Below are 24296 nucleotides of genomic sequence, written 5' to 3' on the forward strand. Positions count from 1 at the left end.
AAAGACGCCCGAGGTGGATACCGCAAGAGTGGCCGCCGATCCCATCGTCGCCAATTTTCCCTCCCAACAGCGAGAGGTGGACACTCCGACCGGGGAAAGGATGGAGGAAGATGCTGCCCCGAACATTTCCGACGACAAAACTGACGACGACACAAGTGGCTGTTGGAAGACAGTCATACATAAGCGACGCATCCGACAAACGCGCGCTAAGACGCAACCCTCCGAGAACATCTTGGGCATTCCGGACGCCTCCCAGCCTACCGTACGCAAGCGCAGTCGGTATCATAACCTGCCCCAACTTCCTTTGCACGATGAAAAGATAATTCTGCGGCCTCACGGAGGACCTTGTCTCGATAAGTGGACGCGCCCAGAACTCGCCAGTGCTCTATGGAGTGCAGACGGCTTGACCCCCGAAGATCGTCAGGAGATCATATTCCGACTGCGACCTCAGCAGAACTTGGCAATCATCAGCACACCCCAGTCACACGTAGCCGACGCATTGTACAAAGTGAGGGAGCTGAACCTTGGTCAGCGGGTCTATCCCATCACGACATATTTTGCGGCCCCAGACAACTCATGCAAGGGAATTGTTCTTGGCCTTTTGCCCTGTACACCGTCTTCCAAGCTAGTGGATGACATTTTGATCCTGGAACTCAAATACTTCAAGCACGAATGATGGGTCAAACCAACGTTGCGTGGTAACATTTGAAGGACTTGAAGGTAACATCTGAATGACTCGCTACGTGCGTTTCTATGGTGCAGAACTCCGCTGCTACCCACATCGACCCCGCCAACTGGTTTGCAAGATATGTCACAAGCTCGGCCATTGGGCTGATTACGGTCCTACGCCGCACGTGGTCATTTGCGCGAGATGCGGGACTGACAACCCCACCTCCGTCATATCCGTGCGCCCCACACTGCAGATCCTGTGACGGGACCCACCCTACAGTGGATCCAAACTGCCCGCGGAGTGCTAGGCCGACACTGAGCAAAGCTTGGGTGTGGAAAGCTCTCGAGAAAGAGCAGCGTGAACTCACCCTTCAGCGACCCGACCACTACCACAGATACGGCGGAGACCCGAACGTCGCGCGCCCCAACGAAGGAGACCAGAAAAGTCCGGTCGGAGACCCATTCGAGATCCCGTCGCAAGTTCCGGACCCGCTCCAAGTCTCGGTCCCGATCCCGCGAGGCATCGGTGCGCCTCCCAGAGAAGCGCCCTCCTTCCCCATCCTCCCAACAACCCTAAAAGAAGGCCCTGCAGACCAACGCCACAGCCAAGGTGACCCTGGTCCCTTTAGGGGTGCAGCGGACCCCGGAGAAGAAAACAGCAATGGAGGCGCCTCGGGAGGTAGGTCGGGCGGAGGGTCCCCCACAGCTCGCTCCTCCCCGTAAACATCCCCCTACCCCTTCCCCTATTACCAATTCGTTACCAAATCCCGATCCTCTAATAGAAATAGCCCACCTACGTCGTGACATGGAGGGGCGCTGTGAGCGCCTGCAAAAACAAATGGACGCGCTGGTGGCAGACATGAGCACTAGTATGCAGGCGGCTCTGGACATGATAGAACGCCAAATGGAGGCCCTTCCAATAGGGATTACGGAGCAAGTGAAATCATGTATAGAGTGCACTTTCACACGCATGCAAGTTCCTGAGCTTAGCGGTAACAACAAAAGCGCGCTTTCCAACCAAGAAGGCCGCAACCTTCAAATGTGGGCACCCGGCGCCCGCATTTCTATGCAAGACCGCCTGCTTCCTCTCGCGATGATGATGGCGCCGCGTAACGCGGAGCAACTAGTGGTATGGCAGTGGAATTGTAGGGGATTCCGCCGAAAACGAGGTTCCCTGGAGCAGTACATCGCCACATCCACGAACCCTCCCGATGTCATCCTCTTATAGGAAGTCAATTGCACCCCTTCTTTATCCGGCTACAGCACGCTCTCGGGTGTCTCTCCTCTTGTGGGAGCCTTAGTTTCGAAACATGTTACATGTCGCATGCATAGCACTAACATTGATATTCCTCCCCAAATGTTGGAAATAATTACGCACGGTAAACGCAGCGAGAGTCTGTTTATACTCAATGCATACAGTTCCGCCCCGTTCGCGAACGCACTGTTTTCAGCACCTACTAACAGAATTTGGTAGGTTTGGACGGGTTTGTGTGGTGGCCGGCGACTTTAACGCTCCGCATACTGCATGGGGTTACGTTAAATCACAGGCTAAAGGGACCCGCTTATGGAATGCCATCTGTAACATGAGATACACACTGCTCACCGACCCAGAGCACCCCACTCGTGACACCTGCCCTGACCTTACCTTCGTGCGCAATACTGGCCCAGTCGTTGCACACGGGCCTTTAGAGAAGCACCTTGGTAGTGACCACTACATTGTGGCGACCACCTTGTCATTGCGGGGTGCGTGCAGGCCCCAGCGAAATGTGCGTATAACGGATTGGGCGAAATTCATGGAACGTCGCCAGGACCCACCTGAGCCCCAAGGGTACGAACGCTGGCTTGACTCTCTCGCACAAGATCTAGAGGCCACCACGAGCACACTGCGCACCACAACCGAGACACCAGACATAGACCCGCATTTACTTCATCTTTGGAACGCCCGCAGAGGGTTGACACGACGATGGAAACGACAACGTCTCAACCGCAAACTTAGGAAACGTATAGATCAAATTACACGGGAATCTCAGGAGTATGCAGAGATCCTTACGAGGAATAACTGGCGAGGATTTTGCGATCGCCTCTCAGGCACATTGAGCACAGCAAAAACGTGGTCGATTCTTCGCTCACTCACAGATCCCACCACAACAAAGGGAAAAACATTTCAACAGCTGCACATCCTAATGCACGAGTACAGGGACGATGTCTCGACACTCCTCAGAGAGCTAGAGAAGCATTTCATACCCACAGGCCCGCCGCCGCAGTACCCTGTCTATCCTTATGTAGGCGATGCGAACGAATTGCTTGATGCAGACATCCCATCTGACGAGGTGCGGGTTGTCCTACAAGACCTACGCCGCAACACGGCACCGGGAACCGACCGCATCCGATTCGTCACCCTTCGTAACCTCAGTGACGCGGATATCAACCACCTCACCCATACCTTCAATGATTGTTGGCGTAAGGGCATGCTTCCCCAAGCATGGCGACACGCCGACATCACACTGATCCCCAAACCGGGCAAGCCTGTTAAAGTTGAAAACTTACGACCCATCTCCCTGACATACTGCATTGGTAAGCTCATGGAGCATGTACTCTTGCGGCGTCTGCAGCCCTTCCTCGAAGAAAAATCATTCTTTTCTAACTCTCAATTCGGATATCGGGCTCATCTTTCTGCCAAAGATGTGCTTTTACAATTGCGGGAGGAGGTCATAGGACCTCCGTCGTCCGCCCAAACGAGAGCACTCATCGCCTTAGACCTAAAAGGGGCATTCGATAATGTTGAACATGACCGCATCCTTCGCAATGTTGCACATTCACACTGTGGAATTCGTATGTACAACTATATCCGCGCATTTCTTCGAGATCGCACAGCCACCGTAGGAATGGGACCGCATCTATCCTGTACGATTCGCCTTGTAGGACGTGGGACACCCCAGGGCTCAGTTCTTTCCCCTACTCTATACAATATCGCACTCGCAGGGCTCCCCCGGCTACTCGACCAGATCCCTGATGTCGCCCACGCTATTTATGCGGACGACATTACTATCTGGTCGACACGGGGTTCCGACGGAGCCATCCAGGACCGACTGCAGCAAGCAGTCGATACAGTTTCCGAGTACGCGAGAAAATGCGGCTTAAGATGTGCTCCGGAAAAGTCGAAGCTCATAATCATTCGCCCCCGGAGCCGTTCCTCTACTCCCCCTATCACTGTGCACGTGGATAGCGCACCGATACCACAGGTTAATCGTGCTCGTATCCTCGGCCTACACGTCCAAGCGGATGGCAGGTCAAACTACACTGTTTCCCTTCTATCCAGACGAGATTGAGCAAATTCTGGCCATGATCCGGAGGGTCTCCAATAGGTGCTCGGGTCTTCGAGAAGAGGACGTGCTGCGCTTGGTGGAGGCATGCGTGATCACCTCCCATTTCAGCGGTTGACCCAAGCGTAACAACTTCGCATAGGCGCAATTATTCGCAAAGCGACGAAGTTGGCCCATGGCCTCCCGAACTATACTTCCACACGCCGTCTCCTTAACTTAGGGACACATAACACACTAGGCGACCTGCTAGAGGAACATTGGGTCAGCCATCGCCAGCGCCTCCTACTCACTCCTACTGGCCGCCATCTTCTCACACGGCTAGGATACTCTGTCCCACCCCTTGAGTCTGAAACCCGTCCAACGATCTTGTCGTCAGCGATACGCCAAGCACAAGTATTCATCCATTGCCACGTAATACGCACCCCGAGCATGACAAAGGGCAGCGCAAAGCCCGTGTACGATACATTGGCCGCATGCTTGCAAACATCCCGGAAACACATACTTTATACATGGACACATCACGCACTGAAGAGGGCTATACCTCGGTAGTTTTGGATGGCACCGAATCCCTGAGAGACTCTGCTGCAATGCGCGGAACAAATGCCGCTTACGGAGAAATTCTCGGTGTTGCTCTTGCAATTCGATACGCCATCCGTGTTCCTGAGGAAGTGTATATATTGACGGACTCGCAACAGGCATGCCGGGCGTTTCTATCAGGACATGGTATCCCGAGAGCGGCGCACCAAATTCTCAAACAGATCCCGCAAAATACACCAACCACACCTCCCCGCATCCACTTACTTGGACCCCTGGTCATACCTCGCTGTCGGGTAACGAACGCGCACATGCGGTTGCCCGAGAAATTTCCCTCCGGGCGACTCGGCGTGGTGAGGCGACTACTTCAGAGTGGGGGGATCCCTTGCTCCGTTACAAAGACATACTCCGTCATTATACACGCATTCGTCGCACCCACGCCGCACCACCGCCGTCCTTCTCGCGGGAGGAAGCAGTGGCATTACGCCAGTTACAAACCGCAACTTTTCCAAATCTTGTCTCTCTCAATAAATTCTACCCACACTGTTATGCAGATCGTTGCCCTGGCTGTGGCAGCTCGCCCACAGTCTTCCACGTCACGATTGAGTGCACTGCAAACCTCTTTCCTCCCTTGTCAACTCTCCTTTACCCCCTACGCAACAAAGAGGTGTGGGACGATGCCCTCCGCGACGGACCTCCCGAGGTCCTCCGAGCTGTGATACAATGGGCTCGAAACATCGCCGGAATCATCTTAGGGACCCTGGACTGAGGGTTCCTCCCACACTGCTCTCACCATTCAAATATTATTAATAAGGATGTTTTACTCTCTCTCTCTCTCTGCATTATTTTCTGCACTTGCTCGCATTCTACGTCTGAAGCACTGCCACACTACTGCTTACCATCCGTCGCCTAACGGAAAGGTCGATCCTCTTTATCGGTAGCTCAGAGGGCCCCTGCAGCATGCCGTGATCGTGAGGACTGGACCGACAGCTTGGCGTTCGTAATTCTTGGCCATCGGGCCGCCCTCCGTTGCGACCTTGGGTGCTCTACTGCCGAATTGGTTCATGGCGGCCCTCTACATCTTTCCGGCGACCTTTTCACCACAGAAATGACAGCTCCTCAGCATCAACCCTATCTTCAACGCCTCCACGACTGCTTCCGCGACCTCCAGCACATCCAACCTAGCTCAATCAAACAACGCACATACGAACACCCGAACTTCGCGACCACTGTTGTGACTTCGGGGTGGAGGACGAAAGGCGGACTCTTTCCGCAGACGAAGAAGAAACGAAAAACTTTATAAAATATTTACAGATAGTGGATGATAGCGCAACAGACCGACTGGGCGGCTGGAAGCAACTCTCTCCTTCACAATGGGCCGGTTCCCCTTTGCGGACTCCTAGTCGGCAGGAACCAGTCGGGGCAGGTGCTGACACCACTCGCGTCGAATTCTTGATTCATCGCGGAGATGGCTAGCTGCTTCTTGAAGTCCCCCACATCGAATTCTTGATTCGTCGCGAAGTGGGAGCCCCCGTCGCCTCGATGATAGGCACGTGATATGACACAACAGCACCCCCGCCACCAGATAATACATCCAGAAGTCGAGCTGTTCGACGCGGCTCGACGTATGCAATGTGCTCATTGAGTGACGTCCCTGATGGGGTTAAGGAAATGGCTTTGCCGCCCTTTCCTCCGCTGGTCTTTCCTTCGCTTGAATCTGAGACAGCTCACGGAGTGACCGAAAATCAAAGCCAAGCACTTCCGTGAAAGTGAGCACCCTCCGAATGCTCTCCACAAGGTCAGACCAAACTCCGTGAAAACAAACGCTCTAACCCCCTCTGTGCTCTCAGCAGCACCATTACGGTTGTTGTACTAAACAAGAAACACGTACCCGATAAAGAGCCTGACATACAGACCTCTACAAATAGTGCTCTCAAAGAAGACACATTCAAACAGAATAACAGCTAAAGAACAGTTAGCAAAGCAATTCCTAACAGACATTCGGGAAGGAAAGACACAACTGAGGCGATCGAAGAAAGTTTATATTTTGCCCTGTCTCGCTCCGAGTGAAATTCTGTCACTTGTCGTTGTATTTACCAACTCGCTGACATGCGTCGCATGACTGAACAAGCGTTTCAAGCTCTTTCCAGCATCTTGACCAATCTTGCGCTAGCCTAGCCTTTGTCTTCTTGATACAGAGGTGACCCGCCCAAGCATTCCCATGAGCTAACACTGAAAGCTGTAGTCGGTACTTTTCTGGCACGAGTAGTTGGTTGTATGACCGGCCCTTGGAATCCTGATATCTCCGTTACTTGAGACCTGACCTAGTGTAGAACGAAATGTTCTTTCGGGCCACTCCTTTATTCACATTAGCCTGCAGAACATTTATCGAAGGGGCACTTTTCTGTGCCGCGATAAGCGCCTTCCGGTGAACCCTATTAAGCTGGTCCCAGCAAAAGGATGCGGGACTAAGCAGTGAACCTTCCACTTCAGCCCAAGGCACCCCATTTTCCTGACTCTCGAAAGGCTCCTCACCCACTGTCACTGGTTCGGTAATTGAACCGTCACAAGTCTGAGTCCTCTGCTTTTCATTAGCCGTATCTCCCGGCCTAGGCTGCCGCTGTGAGGACGGTACATTGTCAGTTTCCTCGTTTGAGGATGAGCTTTCAAGTCTCTTTGAGAGGGCGCGTGACCGCGATCGCGTAAATGCCGTGCTAGCGAGACAGGTAGAGACGACCGGCCCTCCTTTTCTAAAAGCTGCTCCGATTTGTTTGAAAAAAAAAGATATGAAAAGTGTTCAGGTAAACTTGGACTCACGGCTGCGTACATTTGGAACCTTACAGAAGCACCCTCGAGGTTTACCCTGGCAACTGGCAAGCACGCGCGCTGCTCTTCTGCGACTTCTCTGATCCAGGCGCATTCTCCTGTATAGTCCCCGGGAAAAACACAGGACGGATGAGTAACATCCATGGTGTCGGCGGAATCGCGAAGTGCCCGGCACATTTTCCCGTTTACCACGACATTCTGCATATATGGCTCGAGCAGCCTCAGATTTTCGTCTGACTGGCTAATGCTGGCGAACGCGATTTGCTCCTTGCAATTTGAGGAAATATGGCCTTCCTTGTTGCAACGGAAGCAGATAATTGGTCTCTGGGCCTCGAACGCGCGCTCTACGTCTGCCTTAGCTTTAGCGGCTCAAGACGACTGGGCTGACTCTGTTAGCCCTTCCCCCGCCACCTCAGCCTTAGTCAATAGTCCTTTGCTGAACTCGTCGCTCGTAGATGATTTCTTATTCAGCAAAACTGAGCTGAGAGGGGGAAACCGCTTTACAGAATAGTCTTTTTTTCCTAGCCTATCTTCCTGGATAGGTTTTCTTTGGAAGTTTCGGCGCGTGTAATATTCCTCCGCGAGCTGCGAGTACTGCTTGCATCGCGCTCTGCGTTTCGATGTGTTTTTTGGTAGAGTAGTGCTTCCACCCACGGTACCGAGATACCAGTCGACTCGCGAGGATACAAGGAACACGGGTGTGCTGCCCACGTGGCCCTTTGTGAAGCTCGTGAAGCCCAGCAATCCTACAAACCCGGACTACGGGGCAGCGTCGATAATCCGACGCCAGCTCGGCGCAGCAGCCGGTGCTGCTCCGACGCGTAAGCAACGCGAACGGCAGCAACCGTTCTGCTGGGCATGGCTACGGTAACGCTTAGCGAACTTCAGACGACGACGACAATGCAAGGAGAGACCACACCAGCAGAGAACATGGATCTAACAAATTTAGACAGAACAGAAGACGAAATAACAGGCTCCGTTCGCCACAACGCCGGGGGACGCCAGCGGAAGGACGACGACTGGCAGACAGTCCTGACACTACGGCAAAAGCAGCAGCAGGCTCGAGAGCGCAAGCGAGAAACGGACTCAACGGTCAGCACTAACCCGGCGAAACTAAGGAAACGACGAAGAGGCATACCCAAACTTCCTCCTCTTCCTAAGGATGACTTCAAGATAATTATGCGACCACACCAGGGACTGCCTTTGAAGACTGTCAGCACGCCGGCCCTCGCCGAAGCGATCGTCACGGCCTGCGACTACCAAATAAGAGGTGAGCAATTTTTGCTCCATATAAAGCCCGGCTCTAATATCGCCATACTTTCGACATCGAGTCAGGAGGTCGTGGAGCAGGCACGCCGAGTCCACTCCCTCACTATCAACGGACGTTCGCATACCGTTAACGTATACGCTGCCACGGGAGAGGAAGCTATCCGAGGAGTTATACACGTACTTCCACCCGAACGCCACCGGAGACCATCATAGCAAACATACGCATACGGACTTAAGGCGTCGAACTTATCCAAGCAAGAATGATCGGAGAAACAAAGCGTGCCGCCCTTACTTTCTGCGGCCCGTCACTACCTCGGGTGGTGTACTACAACGGAGGCGAACTCCTGTGTCATCCTTACCGTGCTACTGTTCAGGTGTGCAAAACATGCCATGGAAAAGGGCATCGGACAGACGTCTGTCCACAGCCCGACCTGCGAGTGTGCCGAATTTGTGGACTCAGGAACCCAGTGGACGGACACCCGTGTGAGCCAAAGTGTGCCTCGTGTGAGGGGGCCCACGTCACCGGGGACCGCAGCTGCCAACGACGCCTCAAGCAACCGAAAAAAACCTCAAGTCAGAAAGAGCACTGACAAGCGCAATGAAGGGCAGAAAAAACCTCGCTGGTTCGCCTCAGAGGGTGAGGAATCGGACTACACAAACGGCCATAGGAGCGACCAACGCGACCGACAGGGAAGGACGAGATCGCCATCTCCACACCGACTGAACGCTCGGTCCAGATCAGCGTCACCTCACCCGAGCAGATCCCGCTCGAGCACGAGAGCGCGTCCAGGGAGGAGAAGCAAGGCAGACGCAACGATCATCCAGAGAAGCACCGAAGGCGGCCTCCGTTCTGACAAATCCACAGGTAAGCTGGGCAGCGGTCGCGTCCTCCACAACCACACCTATCACACAAAACGAGGAATACAAGAAAATAGTTGCCGAAAACAGACAACTTAAGGCAAGCTTGGACAGCATGAAAAATGAACTCGAGACACTTAATCGACAAATGGCAAGCATGATGACGCACGGAGGAACCCATAAAACAAACGCACCCGCACAACTGTCCAGCACACAGAGGAACCCAACACAGACCAAAGCACTATCACAAACGCAGCCTATAGCACAGATGCCTGCACCCATCACTCATCTGGAAGGGAAACTAGACAATATGTGCGCACAAATGCAATTATTTTTTGCAGAGCTTCACAATCTTAAGCGGTACGTCGACGACTCGCTCAAAGCTGTCAAAAACACGCGAAAACGTCGTAGCAGCCTTAGCCCAGAGAACCGAGATCCAAAGGTCACCGTAACCACAGACACAGAACATTTCGAGAGCCCGTACTCTGGCTAACGACACACCTACACACCAAGAGAATTTCGTAATTTGGCAGTGGAACTGCCGATCACTACATAACAAACATGCTGCACTTACACAATATATCAAGGCGGCGCTCGTCCCAACTGACATTATTTGTCTTCAGGAAGTGGGGAAAATGCGGATACTTATTGGGGGCTACCGTTTTTACAGCGATTCGAACTACCCTGAAGTGGCAGCATTGGCCCGCAAGGACCTTACAATCACTGTCGCCATAGCACCTGGCGTAGAAATCCACCAACAAATACTCACCATTTGGCCAGTTAAGAAGGGTCATCCCAAGTGCCTGATAACCAACGTATATAGCCCCCCTAGGGATAAGAGGGCCGATTTTTCATTAATCTTATGTCACGTATCTACCTTGCTCTCAACGAAATACCGACTAATCTTTCTCGGAGACTTTAACGCTTGGCACTCCGCATGGGGTTATCAACGCGACAATTGGCCAAGGGCTTCAATCTACTACGAGAAACTCAGTCTCACGAACTTGTACTGATTACGCAGCCAGGCACTCCTACAAGGATAGGAAACAGCGTTGCCAGGGACACCACGCCGGACCTTACGTTTGTCAACAATGAGACGGGGGTCACCTGGTGTAACTTAGACGAAACGCTAGGTAGTGATCGCTATCTATTGTGTGTCAATGTGAACACAGCTAAAGTTCGTCAGCCTCTAGGGGTGGCCAGGCTCACTGATTGGAAAAGGTATAGAGAACAACAGCAGGCTGCTTCCTCATTTCCAGCCACGGCCGCAGGTCGGACGACTTTCCTCAAAGAGGCCCATGCTGCCACCACCAGAAAGATCAAGACCACTACGGAAGCACCATCAGTAGACAGCCATCTCGCCCACCTCTGGGAGGCCCACAGAAGCCTCACCAAACGCTGGAAGCGGCAGCGGCGTAATCGCAAACTTAGGCGCCGAATAGCCCTGCTGGCAAACGAAGCTAACACCTATGCAAAGGAGCTGAATAATCAAAATTGGCGCAGCTTCTGCGACTCTCTTAGAGGCACCCTCAGCACCAAGAAGACCTGTGCCATTCTTTGGTGCATGTTAGACCCAACTAGCACGCGCACCGAGACGTCTAACGTCATGCGACGGCTCTTAGTAGAGGGCTTAGTAAGGGCTCAGAACAAGAACTACTCGGGCACCTCAAACGCACCTACACCGTCGCTGCCCAGACATCTTCACGCGTTTTGAGAGAATACCAAGGACAGGATAACTCGAGCTTGGACGCCCCCATCGCCTTGTCAGAGCTCTATGCAGCGGCACAAACCTTTAACTAGAACACGGCTCCTGGACCCGACCAAATCACCAACGCAATACTGCGCAACCTTAGTGGTGTAGCCCTACAGCACTTAGTCGACTTCTTCAATGAACAGGTCTGGCGACCGGACGGAAGACTACCGCGAGAATGGAAGGAGGCAGACATCGTGCTTATCCCAAAACCGGGCAAGCCGCGCGAGCTCAACCATCTCAGGCCCATATCGCTCACGTCTTGCATGGGCAAGCTCTCTGAACGAGTAATTCTAACCCGACTCGAAGCCCACATCGAACGAAACTCGCTCTTCCCTGAATCCATGTTCGGTTTCCGCAGAATCTGTGCACAGGACGTCTTTCTTCTATTAAGAGATGAGGTGCTCGCTCCTCCTCAGGGCAGTATGGACAGAATCCTGCTAGCACTCGACGTCCATAAGGCATTTGATAACATCTCACACACTACAATACTAGACGGACTGCGAGATGTCGGGTGTGGAGAAAGAGTATTTCATTACGTTCAAGACTTCCTGAGCAGCCGCTTCGCGAAAATAGGACTAGGTTCAGCACGTTGAGATGTCGGGTGTGGAGAAAGAGTATTTCATTACGTTCAAGACTTCCTGAGCAGCCGCTTCGCGAAAATAGGACTAGGTTCAGCACGTTCTGCCCTGTATCGCCTACCAGATAAGGGCATTCCTCAAGGATCCATATTGTCACCACTTCTTTTTAACATCGGCTTACGTAGAATGGCCCTGGACTCACAGCAGAACCGGGACCTTGGCTGCGCCATACATGCAGACGACATTACACTCTGGGCCTGCAAAGGATCCTACGGAAACCGACAGGACACGCTTCAACAGGCCATCAACACCACTGAAAGCTATATGAAGCGAGCAGGCATGAGGTGCGCTCCAGCGAAATAGGAGTATATTCATATTAGACCTAGACATACCCTAGCGACCAGGGCTCCGGATCTGCAGCTCACTTTGGAGGGAGAGCCCATCAAGAGGGCATCCCACCTGCGCGTACTGAGAATGTGCATTCAAGAAACGGGCAGCGTTAGCATAGCGCTCTCCAATCTCAGACGCACTGTTCGAAGCGTAACTGGGCTTATTAGCAGAGTTGCACGCAGCCGAGAAGGCATGACCGAAGCAGACACCATGCAACTAGTAAACGCCTTCGTCATTTGTAGTCTAACGTACGCTCTGCCTTTCCAAACTACGCGGCGTAACGACATCGAACATGCGGATAAGCTCAGAAGAATCGCCTGTAAAGCAGCACTCGGCCTGCCTGAAAGCACAAGCACGATCCGACTGAACGAATTAGGAATGATGAACACTTTCTAGGATTATGCAGCGGCCACCCTAATGGCGCAGCGTGAACGGCTAAACACGACACCTCAGGGACGCTCGGTTTTACAAAGACTTCACTATCCACTGACACCACAATATTGCGGCGACGAAACAATACTACTGCCATCTGAAATCCGAGAGCGGATCCGCGTGGCGCCAATCCCCCGTCACATGCACCCAGTCCATCATGCGGCACGGAGACGCGCGCGGGCAGCCAGCTTACTAAGGCGGCGAAGCGATCCGGACACTTACTTTACAGACGCGAGTTCGTATCAAAAGAATACAGGCACCCTCAATATATTCGCAGCAGTCGTGACTAGCCAAGGACGAACAACCGTAGCAGCATCCATACGCACGAAATCGGTTGCAACGGCCGAAGCTGTGGCCATAGCCCTGGCCACACGCTCCGCGGAAGCTAAGGGCCAATCGGCCTACGTGCTGACAGACTCGCAGGACGCCTGCCGCCTCTTCCTTGGGGGGGCTTTACCGGGCTGCGTCTTCCGCATCCTAGGAACGGAACTCACCCTGGATCATTGCGTGACCTGGTGCCCGGCGCACACAGGGATAGCGGGGAACGAACGGGCGGACCGCTTGGCTCGAGGCATGACAGGCCGAGCGGCGGGCCACACCGCCCGATAGAACACCTCGACACCCGGTGCGCCAAGAGAAATCCTCAAATTACAACGGCTAAGTAGGGGAACCAAAGCCCTTCCTCACCCAGACCTAGACAGGAGGCAAGCACGGGACTGGCGCCACCTGCAAACAAACACTTCCCACATTTATACAGGCTACACAAGATGTACCCAGACAAATACAGCAACACATGCCCGTGGTGCGAAGGAACACCGACATTGGAACACACAACATTCCAGTGCGCGTTACGTCCGGCGGCTGCCACATCGCCGCTGCTAGACAACACTGTACATAACTGATCGTGGGAGGCGCGACTCGCGGAAGTGGAATTGGGAAGCCAACTGGCGACCCTTGACCAGGCCCGGCGAGCCGCTGTAACCAGTGGGGCCCTAGAGGAGGGGCTCCACCCACCATAACCAAACAACCTCTATTACAATAAACGTTTACTCTCTCTCTCTCTCCACGAGCTGCGCTGCCTTCTCTAGGTCTACCTCTGGGAGCCTGTCCTGCAGCCAATGTCTAACTTCTTCAGGAAGAACTCGATAAAACTGCTCCAGTGCTATGCATTCAAGTATCTTGTCGTGGTTGCCATACACTTCTGCACTTTGAGCCACTCATTTAAGTTAGACTTTAACTCGTACGCGAACTAAGTGTGCGACTTGCTGCCCCTTTTTGCCCGTCTAAACCGCTGTCAAAATGCCTTGGCAGAGAGGCGGTATTTGCGAAGAATCGCAGCTTTTACCTTTCCATAGTTCTCGTAGTCTTTAGACAAGCGTGCGAGAACTTCCGCGGCCTCCTGGGACAACGGAAAAACGTTTTTGAAGCAAAGGCTTTTGACCAGTCCTATCGTTTCACACGTACCTTCGAAATTCACAAGATAAAGTGCGATATCACCGCCTATCCTGTACGGTAGCATCAGGCCCTGTATCCTGAGTTTAGGCGTATCGTCTCCACCGTCAAGGGGACTTGAACGCGCCGAGCTGATTCGACTTAGCTTTATTTCCAGTTCTCTCACTTTAAAAGCATTATCTCGCTCTTCGTGCCTTTTCTTCTCCTCTGCCTCCTCGCGTCTTTTTTTTTTCTCTGCCTCGTTGCGCATTTTAGAGCGCAGCTCTTTGGCGTCCGTTCCTGGGTTTCGCGTCGTCGTCGGCGTTGTCGTCGGCCTCGTAACCAGCTCCGCCCCCCTTTCATCCCCCCAGCGCTAGCAGCGACCGACTGATACCGCTGGATGCCGCTGACGCCGCTAGAGAGTCAAGATAACGTGACTGCATAGAACACCGTCGCCGCCATGCAGAAAGAGGAGGAAAGGGTCCCCCCCCCTGTTCTTGTGTGGCGGATAGGGTGCTCTTCAGTTGCCGACGCGCCGGTTATTTCACGTAGGCCCCGGCACGTCGACGAATACGTGACCACCTTCCCACGGCTAGACCTGGTTCTTAGCGCTGCGGAAGCGAGGGTATCATATTGTTTGTGTCGGCATCGGCGGCGTTGTCCCTGAAACCAACTCCGCAGCTGGGGTTGACTCACTATCGGCGTCAGCGGCATCAGTCAGTCGCTGCTATCTCTTCCCTCCTCCCTTTATCGTGTTGTCCGCTTGCTGCGCGCGCTTCTGCCCCCATCGTTTGCCGCTGGGTGTACACGCCGCCCCCCTCCCCCCTCTTCCTGCGAGTCTCCGGTTGTCAAAGCGCCGGCTCGAACTTAATTCCTTTCTTCGCTCCTCCTCCAATGCAACCCCTGTGCGGTGGCAATCAGAGAGCCAGATCGGTGGCGGCGGATCTGTATATGTGCACCGCCCGAGCCGAAATTGCCGCTGCCGTTCGCCCTGTGCGGTGGCAATCAGAGAGCCAGATCGGTGGCGGCTTGACATAAAGACAAACAGCAATTTCCTAACACTTATGCGGGAGAACATCCCGTTCCTCTCGCTCGTAACGCGTCCCACGGCTGTGACAACCTCGCGAGGCACTTGTATAGATCTCGTCTTTGAGAATCAAGCATTGGTGTACCAAGTCGAACATATATCAGTCTATTTCTCCGACCACAAAGCTTCCTTCATGACTGTCAAGAACTGTTAGTGGAGTCTTTGTTAAAGGAATACGTGTGAAAAATAAAAAAAAAATTCTGTGATAGCGCATAGATGTGTTGCTCGATTTCTTTGCCTCAATCTATCGAAAAGGTGAAACAGCTTATTTGCTGCGCTCAAATTTCGCATTAGGAAGTAACGTAATCGTCGGTAATTTTTTTTTGTGCTTATCTTCTGAAGAATTTCTCCCCCAAACCTCTTCGACTTCCTCCTCAGTTACCTTTGTGCCCTCATAACGTTCAGAATGGCTTTCTTTCACCTTGCAGCGGCAACCGAAATGCCCATCTCCTGACAAACATCAAGGTTCTGTATCCTGAGCTTCTCCATGGCGATCTGACGGCGCGTCTCCGGTTTTGCCTCAAAATTAGCTTTGCTTCCGAAGCCGGAAATCTATGCAAAGCCTGAAGCCAACTAAGACAACACCACTACAACCCTTTCAGAATAATTGAACAATTGTCCTTAGCATATACGTGTGCGACAAAGGTCTGGCGATGCGAAAGGCAAACGTCGGGCATTCGCCCCTACAAAGTAGCTGACGCCGGTCGACTTCGTGGCTGCCGTTGAGCGGTGTAGCGGGCGTTATCTCACTTCGAATCCCAAAGCTTGCCATCCACTGTTGTGACTTCGGAGTGGAGGACAAAAGACAAACTCTTTCCGCAGACGAAAAAGAAACGAAAAACTTTATAAAACATTTACATATAGTGAGTCATAGCGTACATGTAGCTGTAAGAGCACAACAGACCGACTGGGCGGCGGGAAGCGACTCTCTCCTTCACAATGGGCCGGTTTTCCCTGAAGTCCCCTTCGGCGACTCCTCGTCGGCAGGAATGAGTCGGGGTAGGTGTTGACGTCACTGGCGTCGAATTTCTTATTCGTCGCGGAGATGGCTGGGTGCTACTTGAAGTACCCCTCGTTGAATTCTTGATTCGTCGCTGAGAAGTGGGAGCTCCCGTCGCCTCGATGATATCCACGTAGTATGGCAGCTCCCATCGCCTCGATGATAGTCACGTGGTAGGGCACAACACCACCGCACATGTTTTTTCTTAGGCGAGACGGTATACGGGCACCTATTACGCCGTCCTACGACGGGCCCTTTCCGGTTCTGCACCATTACACCAAGTCTTTTGTCACTGCGCAGCACAGACCGCCTCAATCCGGCCTACGTGGAGACACCAATCACTCATGTGCATCCCCGGAAAACGGATTCCTCAGAGCATTTGCTTCTCTTACTAGCTCATCGTGCCCACTTCACGTCTGCAGTCTAGCTGGGCGGTCCTGTGGCGCCCGCACCTGCAATGATGCCAGGTGACGCCCACAGCTGGAGCAACAAAGGAAATAAAGATGGTAGTGGGGCGTAGGCCCCAGTGATGAGCGCTTCAGCTTATGTGTCGGTCCTTCTTACTTTCGCGCTCCACAGACTGATCGTAAAACTTTTAGATTTAGGAGTAAACTTTAAAATTGTGGGATGCATAAATACGTACCTGTCTAACAGAACACAAATTCCTGGAAGTGAATCAAATGTTCTGGGGGTAACTTCAGGCGTCCCTCAGGGCTCCGTACTTGGGCCAGTTCTTTTTTTCTGCTACATAAATGATGTTGCAGACGCGATTCCTCCTACGTTTACGGCACGTTTATATGCGGATGATCTTTACTCAGATCTAAACTGCTACCAGGACCAAATCGCACTAAATTCCGTGCTGCAGGTTGTTGCGGCCTGGTGCGTGAAAAATAAATCAATAATGAACTTTAGCAAGACATCATACATACGGCTGACCATGACAACTAAAAACGTGTTAGCATCTGAATATGATATGGACAGACACCATCTAACATAATTTAACTCTTTTAAAGGTCTCCGCGTAACAGTATCCGCTAAACTGGTCTAAACAGATCTAAACTGCATAAAACACATTGTTGACATTTGCTGAAAAGCTGAGGGAAAATTCTGGTTTCTCAGAAGCAAGTTAAAGCCTCCTACTCTGAAGGCAAAGTTAACCTCATATGGAACCTTTGAGCGCCCATCATTAGAGCATGTGAGCACTATATGGGAGCCCCACCAAAAATGTCTTAAAATTATGTGGTTTTACGTGCCAAAACCACTTTCTGATTATGAGGCACGCCGTAGTGAGGGACTCCGGAAATTTGGACCACCTGGGGTTCTTTAACGTGCACCTAAATCTAAGTACACGGGTGTTTTCGCATTTCGCCTCCACAAAAATGCGGCCGCCGGGTCCGGGATTCAATCCCGCGACCTCGTGCTTAGCAGCCCAACACCATAGCCACTAAGCAACCACAGCTGGTGTAAAAATGTCTTACATACAAGTTGGAAAAGTCCAGAGAAGAGCGGCTGCACCGTATTGTCGATATACAATAGACATTGAGATTCTGTCACCAATATGATGATCGTGAACTTGTTGAGCGTAGAAGAATTACGAGACTAAAATTCTTGTATTAAGCGCACCGTAATTGGTTTAATGGCGACTTTTACTTAAAGCTACGTTCCTCTCGCACCGTGAAATAAGCTCTCGTAAAGAACAATTTGAACCAATAACGGCGCGAAAAAATTGCTTTAAATATTCATTACTTCGTAAAACAATAGAAGAGTGGACTTCCCTGCACCCAGAGTCCTTCAATCTCATTAAAAAAATTTCAGAAGTCGCTTTTATCTCATTTCTGCTGCGGCAAATAAAGTCGCATGGATGCCTCATACTACTGATTTACAAAAGCTTGCGGCACTGTTTCTCTCGTTTTTCATTATTTTTCCAAGCACTATGATTTTGAATGCTTGGCCATTTCATTTTTGTTTTTTTTGTTTTTTTCCCTTTCTTTGTCTTTTCTCTCTTTTATGTCACATGTGACTTACTTTGTGTTTAACAAACTGCCTTGTACTATATCATGCGCTGTAAACTTATTTGCACATTTTGTGATTCCTATTTACCGTTCGGCTAAAACCTTTTTCGTGTATTGGGTTATGTAGTTTGTGCTTCGTTACCTGCCCTGTAACGACCCTCGGGTCAACTGTATTTATAGATAAATATAAATAAATAAATGCTAGAAACAGCACACGGTACTCGACGTCCTCTGCTTTGCACGAAGCCCGACTCCTCGTTCGCGTTTCTCCCTCGCGCCCATCGCTCGTCAGGACGTCGAAAAACCCTTCCAGAAAGTTATTCGCTTAAAGGAATCAGTCCCTTATTGTTGCTGTTGCAGGGAGGATATTTAGGTAGCCACTTGTAGCTGCTTTGCGTAAATCCGCAGAAAAAAGATTCGTAACCAGAATGTGTGTAGCGGCAGCATGTCCCTTTCAGACGCAAATTAAATGTGATTAATTAATTAAACACATGCGAGCACTATTTTGAGCGAACCACACTTCATATCATTTATTTTCAAAAGGTAGGGAAAATTTTTTTTGCATTGTTTTCTGAGAGGCTGCATGCTGCTTGTAACTTGTCCAATCCATGGACATATATCAACTCGCTCAACTTTCGATGGCTTTTCCGCGTTAGTTATCACTTGGGCCCATTATTATGTTACGTGGTGGGCGTCTCAATGACCCTATGTCCTCTACCCACCTCTCCTTCAGGCTTCTCGCTAGGTATGCAAGTCGACACCGTAGAGCACCACTTACACTAATGCGAAAGAAAGACAACCCGCAGGGACTCCTCCACTGTGTGTACCCTTAGTCTCTTGTATAGCAACAACGCGTTGAACATTATCAACTAACATAAGTCAAGAAAGAAAAACAGCCGCCACAGAATGGTTGATCAATTGTAAGTGTATTGAGTTTTCATTTCCCTTATTATTTTTACATTTAAATTATTAGAAACCTTTAATTTCCCCTGTTGCATTATAGTGGTTGTAAATAAATGAATAGCCCCAAGACGGAACACATTCTGAGCGACAATGTAAAACAAAAATTGAAACCTTGCTCGAGACACAATGAAATGTTTCCTTTTTTGCTGCCCACATAGGGCTCCATCTTAAAGGGCCCTCGCGAGGTTTGTGCTTTGCAGACAGACAAGCATGGTAAGCAGACCGCGTTACGGCGACGGTGTCGGACAAGCCTCTACACGGTGCGAAAATAGCTGCAAATTCAAGCGAAAGTCACGTCTTCTCTCGAAACAGCCCCGCTTCCAGCTGGAGAACTGCGGAAACGTAAGGTGCATTACTGCCGGCAACTTGGACGATTGCGGCACGTGACTATGGTAAATCGTCCCATGTAGAACGCACAAGAGCGCTTCTTGAAGCGCCCGCTGCACTGAAAAAAAGAAAAGAACAACAGGAAGTGTGGTTGGTGGCGAGGCACAGTGCCTCGGCACAACTGTGGCGGCTTGAGGCTATGCGAGATGTTGGCAGTGAAGCATGGCAGCGCAATATTCGTTCCATGCCCTCCAATATTTGGCTACATTGAAAAAAAGTCAAGGTGTCCTTCGACTCTGAAGGACGACCAGCGAAGCTGTGTATGTGCGCCCCTTAATGGTGAACTGCACCTCCGCCGCGGGTCGGACCGGCATCGCACGATCTTCGGGATCGGCCCATGTATGGGGAGTGCTTAGCGCCTGTTTCATCTCCGCCGCGGGTCGGCCCGGCATCGCACTATCTTCGGGATCGGCCCACGTATGGGGATTTTTTTACTTACCAGAACAACACAAAAATTTGCTTGTACGGTAGAGGTATGGAGCTTCGCTGTAAAATGCTCGCCGTAAACCACTCTCTACATGGCATCTTATAAGTTCCTATTTTTAACCACCAACAGAGCCTGGAAAGGGGCCCTTTAATATCTTTTGTAGATGTTGCTGTTGCGCTCTCACCTTGAATTGCTTCTTGAGGTTCCATAAGTTTGTGCAAAAGCTTTGACTTATGCACAGGACGATGCGTATCCATAGCATCACAATAAACAGTGCCATTCAGAAGAAGAAAGTTCCTCCACCACCCAGGCAAGAAGAAAAGCCCTTTGCAAAATAAAGTACGCTACTCACAGACATGGCTGTCTTAAAGTGCAGCGACTTGCCCCTTTTAGTGGCTCTGGAAACAATTACAACACCAGCCACTCACAATAACATAAGCACAACTGCATGGCAAAAACCACTCAATACCAGGTGTGTTAGAAAAACATGTATGTTTGTCTAAGGGGTTAACATGTGTAGTAAATCGTTAAAAATTTCAGATAGCAAATAAAACGGGCTGCTCATTACAGTTATGCAGTGGGCGCGCCGATCAACTGTGGTGGGCACCGAAGTGAAATTAAATGCGTAGTATGGATGTAGTGCAAGAGTCAAGTTTTTCTATTTTCCCAAGTAAAAAATAAATTTCAGCATTGCCATTTGTTGGGCGTGTTGGTAAACTGACTTGGAAAGCATATTTAGCGGCAGCGAACAAGCACAGAAGGGAGACATCACCACAATGCGCTATAAAGACATACATCGTTACGATTCCAACATACTCTAATGCCGTCTTGAGAAAGCACGGACAAATGCTGGGTATGAAGAAAAGAACACAAACAAGTTGTGCACCTGGTGTCCATAAGCTTCTCTACTCAACTTTATTCTACTTTACTCTATCTACACTCTAAAAAAGTTTACACCTTTTGGGGTGTATATCTGCCGCACAACAATAATCGTCATCTGCCTTGCTTGCATTTCCTTTCTTGAAAACGCCGCGCCCGCTACTGTCCAGCCGGCAATACTATGTGATGGTGATAACGCGCATTCCGTTCGTTACTGGAAAGTACCGGGCTTGCAGCGTTAAAGAAAGGAAATGCGGAAAAGACAGATGACGTTTATCGTTGTGTGGCAAGATACGACTCAAAGGGTGTAAACTTTTCTTAGAGTGTACCTGCTTACGATACCCTCAACATGAGTGAGTGGAACAAGCTAGAGAATATGTTGTGCCCAGGATTCTCCCTAGAAATTAATTACAGGATGGCATCTTGTGACCGAAGGGGGTCGCTCTCTCTCACTTTCTTTTTTCTGTTGCTGTTGCCACGTGCCTACAGGAAGAGCACTTATTGGCGGGCGCAGATTTGAATCGCCAGCGCTTGTGTCGTATGCATTTTCACAGCGACGAGCTGTACATTTTCTTGTCCCGACGAAGTTTGCCGATTGCGGTGGGATGCGTTGCTGGCTTGAGTTAGTTTCGTTAATGCGTTCGAAATGCAAAACTGTTAAATGTACTGTCGCGAGCAAACATTTAGAGACCACGAAATCAGCAAAACATTTAAATATATTCAGGCGCAGCTGCGCAGCCTGGAATTGGTTTGATACATTGTATTTGTCAAACACTCGCAGTAGGCGCGCGCTCTTGATTTCAACCGGAATGCCCAGTCTGTGAAAAAAAAAATCGCGGCACCTTCATTCCCCAAACGTTTGTTTGCGACTGTACATTTTAATATTGCGGAACGTTCCTGTTGCGCCATATTAAACTGCACATTCACCAATTTTGCATTTGGAAACCACACCAAAAATTTAAAATGTTGCAGTGACGTTTCCTTTCGCGAACGCGGGTGACGCGTAAGCACACAGGTGCTGTGGCGCACACGAAGCGATCGGCCCTCGGTGCGCCCAGACGCCTGCAATGCCCGCCTCGCAGATGGCATTGAAGACAGTGCTCACGCGGCCACGCCATACGCAGCAGCAGCCGGAGCAGAACGCCACCTTGTAAACGTTCGTTTATAACTAAATTGGCAAGCAAGGTGTCAGCGTGCAGAGGCAGGCATGAAATCATCGCACTCGATGACCGCGGACATTCACTGTCAAAACGGTGGGGTAAGGAATCGCGGCAGCAGCTGCGAGCAAAATGAACCTTGTGGTGTCTATTGCTTGAATGCAAACTGAGCTGTGAGAACACAGCGCACGCGAAGCTACGAGTAGATCAAAGCAGATCACTTTCAAGATAAAGACCGCGCGACTGCGCGCGGCTGAAGTACAACCCCCACCCCCCGTGCCCCGTGCGCGACGGAAGACGGTGAGCTTAAAGCCTTTTAAACTCCGTAAAGTAGTGCCATGCTTTGAAGAATGCCGCCTCCTCCTAGCTCGCTCTGGCCGAGGCCACGGCCGCGTTGCCATTGGCCTAATAGCATCACGTGGGCCCTTGCGCCGTGCATCAGCGCCATTTTTGCTCGAGAAGCGTATACGGAGTGGCGAGGCGCGCATGTTGGTGCCGTTGCTACGCTCGAGCAGTGTAGGCGGCGCCGTGGTCGAGGAGGGAGCGTGAAAGAGAGGGGAAACGAGGAGTGACGGCGGAGGAGGAGAGTGTCGCTACTTTACGAAGTTTAAGGAGCTTTCGGTGCGCTTCCTCGCCGCTTTCCCCCCTTGCGCACGCGAGATTGTGCCGCCATCATCGGCTCACCATCGCACGCTTTCATTCTCACACACAGTGCACGGCACGCGAGCACGCTGCTCACACGAGACGAACGCGGTCCGTATCGCAATCAAAACCTGTAGCAACTGCCAGAGGAGGTCAACCCAGCAAGCCTCCGCCTACCTTCCTCCTCACCGACGCTTCACCTCGTTTATCCATCTCTACTTCGTTCAACGTTACCTACACATTCCTCGAGGTGGCGTTACTTCGTCGAGCGAAGCGAGATCAGCATGCCTCAGAACAAACACTTATAGGCCTTCGAACACTTACAGGCCTTCGAATGCCTTTTGGAGACAAAGGCATTCGAGGCCATTGCGAAGAATTTCAGGCGTATAGCTTTTATCCTCCCCAAAAAACAGAAGAAGGTTGCTGCCGCTATGTTGAAAATTATCAGCTAGATTATTTAAGGAAAGCTGTGCAGAAAGCCGAGAATGGTTCCTTGCGAGTATTTCTCACAGAAAAGACCCACAAGCTAGAATGCCCCTTAAAGCACCACTAAGACAAAAATTTTCCATCTTCTTTTTTCTGCTGCAATGAGTAGCTAATGACCCAGTAATCATGACACGAGAGATCATTGGCTTCAGAGCACGACAGGTAATTATGTGGGGTCGTGTCTGTACCGACGTGTCCAAGTGTCGATTTCAGTGAGAAACGAGATGGGTCAAAGAAGGAATGTAAACAGAGCAGCGCAGCCAGCGCGCGAGCTTCGTGCTGCTAGTTCGTCCGCTATGCCTGCACGCGCTTTGCGATATCCTCGCCATCATCGCCGTCCTCGCTTTCGTCGTCGCCGCTGTATTAGATGTCGTCAACTAGTTTTGATTGGATCCCAACAAATCAGAGACTCGGAGAGTACGGCTAGCGACAGCTATCGATATGCGTACGCATCGCTAATAATAGTACCAACCATTCGTCGAGGGCGCTTTGGGAATGAAGCATACTCCGGAACAGAAAACAAGGCGGGGTAAAAGTCGGCACAGCATCAGGTTTGGCGGTACGTAGTCTTGGTGGAACTTCCTCGGACTGCTCTAGGCTCGGTGGGTTTTCTTTATACCAGGCACGCTCCAAATGAAACGAGTAAATTTGGCTTCTCTTCAACGCTTCAACGCGTCCAGTGGCGCACACGAACTCGAACCACTTCTACAGATTATCAATGCCGATGATAGCGAACGAGCAACCCAGGCGAGCTGGCGATCGCTGGGAAACGGTACAGGCTGTTAGATACAGACCTTTTTCCTGACATCACTCGAGTTCACCAGACCACATTCAATCGCCGTCGCACCCAATTAAGGTGCGCAGAAGCGCGTCTAACACGTTCCCGAGCGAAATTATATTGCAGTTCTGAAAGGTCGCTCGAAAGCAACCCCCATCCGCCGATTGTGACGGCACTTGCACGGGCGCATACCATTGGAGGAAACTGACGACACCTGAGCGGGCTCGACGATTGGCCAAAAATGACGTGACACCGAAAGGGTTAAAAGCCAGAGACATGGAGCAGAGAGAGGCATTCCTTCATTCATTCATCTCTTTTGCGCTTCTTGCCACGGGCCGCAGCGTCCGATTTGCTGCCGGCCATTAATGACTTGATGACTGTTAATTAGCCCATGTTATTACAGTAAATAATCTAA

General features: G+C 51.1%; 1 protein-coding gene across 9 annotated transcripts in view; it reads right to left on the minus strand.

Moving 5' to 3' along the window:
- Cadps (calcium-dependent secretion activator 1) overlaps positions 1-24296 on the minus strand; it is a 618572-nt gene that overhangs the window by 44704 nt on the left and 549572 nt on the right. Inside the window, exon 30 of one of the 9 annotated variants that reach the window (XM_075704048.1) lies at positions 20292-20337. The exons of the other annotated variants lie outside the window; for them this stretch is intronic. Within the exon in view, the coding sequence (XP_075560163.1) occupies positions 20292-20337 (46 nt within the window). The remainder of the gene's footprint in view (positions 1-20291; positions 20338-24296) is intronic. 9 annotated transcript variants of the gene reach the window in all.

The sequence above is a fragment of the Dermacentor variabilis genome, chromosome 9 (assembly GCF_050947875.1).
Source record: "Dermacentor variabilis isolate Ectoservices chromosome 9, ASM5094787v1, whole genome shotgun sequence".
NCBI lineage: Eukaryota > Metazoa > Arthropoda > Arachnida > Ixodida > Ixodidae > Dermacentor > Dermacentor variabilis.